We start from the raw sequence: 8,249 nt of genomic DNA on the forward strand, positions 1-8,249 counted from the left end.
AATACTGGCTGCTCCATGGTCTGATGCAGTCATTGTTCCACGCAACCAGATGTTCTGTGGAAATGCTGAATATAACTAGAAGGTGAAATCCCAACTTTATTCTTCTCCAGAATTAGATTTTCTAGGAGCAGAGTAAGTCTCTGAGGCCTCTGAAACTGCACAGGCTAGATTTTGTGCTGAGAGGGATGCCACCAAAGGCATCTGGGATGGGGGAGCTGGGTTGCCCAGATTCCCCTAGACTCCCTACATCTGCTGAAGGGCTGCTTTGCAGACACAGCTCTATGAACAATCCCTGTCCTACCCCCAGTGGAAGCTGCAAAGGGGGGCACATAGGGCCTGTGGACATGGCCCTATCCAGCTCCTGCACAGTAGGAATTCTCCCCCAGCTTGTTGTTGCTCCACTATAGCCCCTAGGCACAGGCAGAATGGTGACTAGGGAGTGGAATAGGGGGACAGAATCTGCATCTCTGGCTGCTGCCTTCATCCCTGAAGTTTGGGACTATAAATGCCAAAGGTAATCTCAGTTATCACCATCATAAAACTCAGGTTGTGCAGTGGTGAATCAGGTCCCAGAAGCACAAGCACAGAGATTTGGGTGGCCCTTGTGCAGAAATGTGTGTAAGTCTCAGTACCCGTCTCTTCACCCCTTGTGTAGAGCTAGACACACTAGCAAGCCTAAGCAAGCAGTTCAGGCGATGCTCTTTTTTAACATTCAATACTGGAATATACGTGTTTTTCCCCTACACCATAAATGTCCTTGTTTTTGTTTGTGTCTCATGCACAGTTTGTGCACTGTTGATGTAATCTAGGCCAGCTTTTCAGTTAGTTGCATGCATGTTTGCAAACACCTCGTTTAAACATGCAAACACCCAATATGTGCATATTTCAAGTACTTGCATGTGTACATGGCCAATTAGGCATTTGAAGTCTGTGTGTATGCTAAGGTACATGATTAGCCTATGCACACTAGATGCATGTATGCAAAACTTAGGCGTCTTAAAATGTATGCATACAATTGCATGTGCCTAACTTTGAAATCCTCGCTCTACACTAAGTGTGTTTTGTTTATTATAAAATTACCTGGGTTTTTTTTGAAGAATGATTTTAGTTATTGTGGCAGCATTAGTTAGAAGGTAACTAGTTCTTTCACACTGAAAGGAGCAAGGAAATGGGAAATTAATGAGAATTTATGGAGATGTTTTGAGCAGTCAGAAGCATTATTAATCCCAAACGTTCAAAAATCATGATAATGGTTTTTAAATCATGCGATTTCACAAAAAAATTAAAATATGTTTTGGGTTCTTTTAATTTGCCTTCTGGTTTCTGAGCCAGGGTGCACCTGGGTCACAATTTCAAGTTTTTCTCTGTGGTCTAGAAAATTAACTTTTTAAATTACATCTGAAAATCTCACTTAATCACGTGCCTCCAGGAACTAGGGGCTTTAAGTAAAACACCAAAGACCACAAAATCAGGCATGAGTGGGCAACACTGTGTCAGTAAGATACTTTCACGTGTAATTGATATAGCGGAGTCTCACACAAACTGTGGTGTTTGATGTCCAAAACTAGGTAGCTCAAGGTCTGGTCAACAGCTCTGCCTCCTGAACTGCCTAGCAAAGCTGGGAAGGTGTAGGTGGGTAGTATGCACTACAAAGCAGGCCTTAACACTATGTGGGAGCTACCAATCCCTTTTTCACACAGCTCTTGCCAATTAGATTATAGGTTAAAACCACATTTGTATCCTTGATGTGCCCCAGCTGACTAAACAGTAGCAGACACATGGTAAATTTGGTGGATATTAAATTGTTTCCGAAAATGCTACTATAACCTGTGTTGAGTTTTCAGTTTACCAGAGATTTCACTATTTGGAGAACGGCTCTTTTGGCATAATAATGATTCATGCAAGCAGTTATGGATGGCTTTTCTCTGTTTTTATTTAGTAGCATAAAATGTGCTTGCATAGTGAGAAAATAAATGCAACCCAAGACATTGAAAGCCCTACCTCAAATATTAGATAACTTTGAATATGACAATGCAGTAGTTTAAAGGGTATTAACTTTACCAAGGAGCATAACAAAGTAATTTTTCATATAAAGACTTCTGAAGCAAATGCCATGTGGTTTACATCTAAGTTTTTCAACTTTTTTCCCCAGAAATCACAACACATTCTTATTTAGAAATAAACTTATTTTTTTATAAATATCTATAAGAAAGAAAGAAAGAAAGAAAAAGAAAATTTGCAGTAGTCAGCCAAGGGTTTTCAGGTTTATATCCATCAGATTCTCTTGGTATCAGCCTGGTGATGACCCAGCCACATACTATTCACAGAAGAAGTCAATGGCCTAAAAGACAGAGACATTTAAAAAATGAACAGAGGTTCTTTGGCATTGTTATACCAAATAAGACCTGAGTACAAATAGAATCAAGGTGCAAAATACATTTTTTTTAAAAGATAAACAAGGAGAGGCAAATGTTAAATAATTACCACCTTAAAAATGTACTGTATAAATCATGGAACTCTGCTCAGAATACTAGAACAGTTACTTGGAGAAGAGGTCTTTTCTACTTCATGGCTGAGCACATGCCATCATGGGCTAAACTCAGCACTGGTATAGTTGGAGTGACATGCCCCATAGCTCTGATTTTAAAGTAACAAGGCAGTAACAAGTTCTTTCTCTCAGTCAGATTGTTTAAATCAGTGGCTCCAAAAGCAGGATCCCTGGACCCTTGGGAGTCAGCTGTGGGTTATGTGGGTGTCTGTCCCTTGGGCCAGGGCTGGAACATGCTAGACCAGCACTCCTGCACTTTTGCCACAAGGAGGATGGTGTTTAGTTCTCAAAATGGCATCCTCTGCACAGGGTGACTATCCATGCATGATACATGAGAGGTCATGCTAGTGGGGGCGTTCCCACCCCAGCCAGGGGCATTCTGGTAGTACCAGAAATTAAAAGGGCCCAGGACACACAGTAAGATATGAAAGGGGTTCTTGGGGAAGAAAGTTTGGGAACCATTGGCTTTAATCACCAGGTTCCCACCACACCCATTTTTTGGTCTATATCCCCCACATTCACACATGAAATTACCACAACGTCCTATGTAACTCCGTTGCTAAAATTGTCATCATTTGCACATGGAAACGATGTTCCAAATGGATCAAGAGAACTTGATTAATCTGTAATAGAGAAAACTCCCTCATCTTGGAGGGTGGTGAAGCACAGGAATGGTTACCTAGGGTGGTGGTGGAATCTCCATCTTTAGAGGTTTTTGCGCTATGGCTTGACAAAGCCCTGGCTGGGATGATTTAGCTGAGGTTAGTCCTGCTTTAAGCAGGGGGTTGGACTAAATGATCTCCTGAGGTCCCTTCCAACTCTATCTTCTATGATTCTATGCTCTTTGGAAGACCAATACCAAGATTTCATTTGAAAGCTGAACTGCCTTCTGTAAGTCTGTGGAATTGTCCCTACTGGTGCTAGGCTGAATATTTATCTAACTTTCTGTGATCACTTTAAAATGTAAATGAAAATCCACCTTCCTTGTAGATTTCAACTTGATTCTGTTGGCAGGAGCCAGGAATAGCTATGGGGCAGTGCTTAAACCACACACTATCACTGCAGCAAATCCGCTTCCCCATTCAGCACAAGGCAGAGCACATGCAGCGGCATATATAGGAAGAGGAAGTGTTCTCTCTGAGCCTCCTGCTGATGGACATGCCCAAGTCCTTCTGCATACACATTATACATACGGGGCCAACCATTTGCAGGCTGGTCACTGTGGGAATGCAATCCATATACACACTACTGCATTGGGTAGTATCTCTGCATAGCCAGAGATTCAGGGCGACTAGCTGTTTTCTGCAGTCCCATTATGGAACATGAGGACTAAAAACCCTGACATGCAGCATGACTTGTGAGGCCATTGAGTTATGCATCACTACTAGTGGTTCCAGGAACTCCCTTATATTGAGCATTTGGGTGTAATCCCCACTGGTTTAGGCCTTACATGTGGCAGAATGGTATGCTGTGTACTTTGGGTAGCAGGACTCAGGTCTACCAGTGGTGTGGATAGCATAGCTCTTTTGTAAAGCCCTGCCTCTGTGAGAGGCCCCTTCTGGAGGGAACAACTAGCTGGGAGGGCAGAATTCACATGAGTGCATGGAGATTAGATGCAGCTGTTGCTCCAGCGCAATTTGGGCTCTCACACCTGCAACACAAACTTGGCTGGTGGTGCTGTTTGCAGAGTAAAGTGTCAGGAGGCAGGATACTCCTAGCCCACCCTCATCTTCCTTTGCTGCCTGCAGCACAGCAAAGATCCTGGGGTGCTTGAAAGTGGTTCTGAAGGACACTCCAGAGTGGAGTGTCTCCATATTCCACCCACGCCATGCTACAGGGAGTTGTGCAGAGACGCCTGCTGGCCAATTACAGTCCTCATCGCTGCATAGCGATGGGGTCCTGCTCGGGTGGGTCCTGAGTCAGCATTTAAAGTTATTTTATCCTGTATGTACTTACAGTTCTGTTTAGCCTTTAACACTGTCTGTAGCAACATTGACTAGATAAAACTTTCTGGTTTTTTACTAAGCCTTTCTGGTTTTGTTTCTCTTTTGTTCTTTCATTTATTATGACTAATCAATGATTGCAACACGATGGACCACATTCAGTCCCAGGGTAATATAATGCTATGCCATTGACTTCAGTGGAGATGTGGCCACTTTATAGGAGATCTAATTTTGGCTCTTTAAATTTCTGTGAATAAAACTTGTTTGATAAAGTACAAGTCTTACCTAAGTAACTGTTCAGTGACTTTATCCATAGAAATATGTTCTGTGAATTTCCCCTGGACCACATTTGTTACTGAAACCCACCTGCTAATAAAATACTTCTGAACATAAAAACAATGATGAAACACATCTATAGGGAGAAGAGGATTTTTCAGATGCTTTCCTATTTGAATGGAGTCATACACTTGAACGGAACATAGCTTACTATTCAATATTAATGAAGGAAATTACTTAAAACCTGTTCAATGAAACATATTTTAAGGTTTTCATGAAAGTGGTTTAAGGAGACAAGCTACCAGGAAATCTGAATCTCTGTGCCAACACACTAGCTTCTGAGAAACCAAACATCTGCTTCACAGTATGACTGAGGGGTATTTATGTGAATACGTTACAAGTCTTCAGTAAAGTTAAAAATTCCGTGAGTTGTGGAAAGCGACAGAAGGACATGTTTTAAAATAAAGCAAGCTGGTTGTTTCAAAATAAACCTTGAATATGTTTCCAATCACTGTAATTTCATGTAAACGTTTTCTCCTTCTATGAGTAAGCAAGCTTTTCACATACGGGACTGAGGGCACATGAATTGTACAAGGTGCCTTCAAAATTTGATAAAAACTTTCCTTTTCATTGTTTTGGTTTAGTTTTTAGTAAACAGAGGAGTGCTTATATTTTAAAACAAAAAATACTGGGTGGTTTTGGAAAAAAGCCCCTTTGATGTTAAAGAATAGTCTGGAATGCTTTGCCTAATATTGAACTGAATTGTGAATTTTCACATGTAGTTGTAACCTCCTCCTATTCCCACTAAAGTAAATAGCAGAACTCAGTCAGGTTCCTTCACATAAGGAAAGTGAAGCATGTGCTCATTAGTGGAATTCTCTATAAAAGAGACAGATCTCTATTTGTGTAATAATTAACGGAGACTGTGTCAGTATATGGTGCTCAAGAATATGAAGCGTGATTCTCCGGCTCTGCAGGACCAATTAAACTTGTTATACACTGCAAATGGCATCCTATGCACTGTACATGACGGGCTTACACATCTACACTATTCAAGTCAGTAAGAGTTTTTCAGTTGACTCAGACAGGAGCAGGATCAAGCCCTATATGCATCAATGCTTGAATGTTAGCAAAATCAGGGCCTAAATTATGAGTTCAATGGGGTTCCTTGACAAAGTAAGGGAAGCAGGATCAGGCCCCAGGCATTTGTGTGTGGCTAATCACTATTACAGTCAACAGGCCTTTGGGATGTGGTAGAGCATAGCTATGATTTATTTTGATAGCAAATTAGCATTCCATAGTTGAGTACATTTATGTAACCATCAGGCCTTTCGTAGATTCCTTACCGTTGTTGGGATTGTTTTATTAGCCTCTTGATAAACATGCTGCTCTGAGACTAAACTGCTAGGGAAGTAGCCAACAGTTCCCATCTGGTCTTCGTACTGCTCACCATACACCTATGAGCAAAAAAAAGCTATAATTAGACACAATAAAGCAGCTTACATCTGTTTAAACTAATTCCATTTTTTGTCAAAAGCAGCACTCGATACTATTTCTCACTTGTCTTGTGACTTTTCGTTTTCCTGCTACTTGATTACTAGGACAAGATTTTACAAAAGGAGGCATGCATATAAACCAGAACACAGGTACATGACTCCAATAAGTTATATTTAGAATACATTTGTAAGATCTTCCAGATAAAAGCGAAGCACAGTTTTACTTTCCTTGAAATGAAAGATTGGAGTTAAGATTTAATGATCCATTGTCATCAAAGTGCCTCTTCTCAGATTTAGGGTGCTGTAAAATGTTTGTACCTGATTCTTTGAATAAATGGCAGCAGAAGAAGAGAGCTGAATTTTATTTTGATGGTTTCAACACATTTAGTTCCATTATACAATTATCTTATATTTTTAATATTTTATATTCTTTTTAGTATGAGAGAGATTCTGATCAATGCCTGTGGACTTTGGATTTGAGAGTTTTGTACATTCACTTTTAAAAAAATCTCATGTAATCTTTGAAAAATCCTCAGGATTTATTTTTGCTGCTTAAATCTGCTCTTTAAAAAGTAGTTATTGACAAAGAAACATTACTAGTCAACTAGAGAAAGATCAATGTTTGTATACAGAAGAATTTCATCTTACACTTCCAGCCCAGAATTCTCCAGCTTCTCTCTCTTTCACTAGTTTTGAATAAACATAAATCAACTGTCCTTTTTTAATATTAATGAACCTGCAGTCTGGTGCATTGTAATCATCTTCTGCTCTGGCAAGGGAAATGGTATCTGTAAAGAAAAAAAGGGAGGTGGATGAAAAGTATATATAGACTCTGTCTGCAGCTGCAACAAGGTAATGTTGAAAGTAATCAGAGAAGAGCCTGCCAGATTTCACTTTACATAATCTGCAGTCTGTACTAAGTAAAGTAAAGCCAGAGACTGTCACTTTATCAGAATATTAGCTGCAGTGGTGTTCTCAGAAAAATGCTATTTAACTACACCTACATTAGATAATGGATTTTGAAACAAAATCCTTTAAAAAGCAGCATGTGGAATATAAATTAATCTCATTTATGGTTTTGCCATATTAAAGATTTTTTAAGGCACAAACAGACCAGTTTAACACAGCAAAGCAAACAAGCAGCTCATTCTGACATTTCAAAACAAGGCACTGCTTTGTACAAAGAACACATTTATTTTTGATCATATACTTTGCAAAGTTTAAACAAAAATACTTACAAACACACTCATTATCAGCACAGAGCTTTTTGCTGGCAAGTTTGTCCATAAAAATTCCACTCACGGCAGGGTATGTAACCCCAAGGCATAAAAGTAGTATAACCAAACCAATAGTTAGTGTCATTTTTCTGTCGGTGTTCTTCGTTGCTAGGACTTCTCTCTCAAATCTGGGTCAAGTCCGGTAATTCTTGTCTTTATGGAAAAGCTAGATCTCTGGACAAACATCCCTGACCAATAGGAAGAGATTAGGGTAAAATTCTAATACTTCAAGAGGAACTGCAGGGTGCCAGGGTACCCACAGGTTTTATTTCCCAAACATCATGTCTTTCCAAAGCCTTTTTGTACCATTGCTTCAATAAACTGCTGTGTTACCCAGACATTTTATCTTTTCCTGTAGTCTTCCATTAAGTGTAATATTCTTAACATTACCTCAGGCAAAATTTGTCTGAAAATGAAAAAAGATCAGTCCCTGTTACGCAGCAAATGAAACAACATCTCTTAAGGTCCAGAAATCCTTGATTCTCATGAAATGTAGGAGAAAGACAAAGTAGGAGCCCTCTGGGGCAGGCTGCCTTTGTGTTATGTTTCTACAGGGCTGAGTATAACAGGGCCCTTAGGCACTACTGCAAATATAAATAAACCTAGTAGGTGTCACAAGTAGTTGAATCTCTGTGAAAGGCTCTATTAATCAGCAAATTACATTTGAAATTTAGGCGCTGCACACTCATAGCGGGACAAAGCTTGAATG

The 8,249-nt window shown here is 39.9% G+C and overlaps 1 protein-coding gene across 1 annotated transcript; it reads right to left on the reverse strand.

Moving 5' to 3' along the window:
* Positions 1 to 1,924: 1,924 nt before the first annotated feature.
* Positions 1,925 to 7,630, reverse strand: OTOR (otoraplin). The gene is made up of 4 exons (XM_067564665.1): positions 7,502 to 7,630; positions 6,912 to 7,051; positions 6,114 to 6,224; positions 1,925 to 2,341 (listed from the first exon to the last, which is right to left on the reverse strand). Exons 1-4 carry the CDS (start codon positions 7,623 to 7,625, stop codon positions 2,318 to 2,320), a joined length of 399 nt encoding a protein of 132 aa, XP_067420766.1. The 5' UTR covers positions 7,626 to 7,630; the 3' UTR covers positions 1,925 to 2,317.
* Positions 7,631 to 8,249: the final 619 nt, after the last annotated feature.

The sequence above is a fragment of the Emydura macquarii genome, unplaced genomic scaffold (assembly GCF_026122565.2).
Source record: "Emydura macquarii macquarii isolate MOO-44397 ecotype Brisbane River unplaced genomic scaffold, CSIRO-AGI_Emac_v2 contig_2676, whole genome shotgun sequence".
Classification (NCBI taxonomy): domain Eukaryota; kingdom Metazoa; phylum Chordata; order Testudines; family Chelidae; genus Emydura; species Emydura macquarii.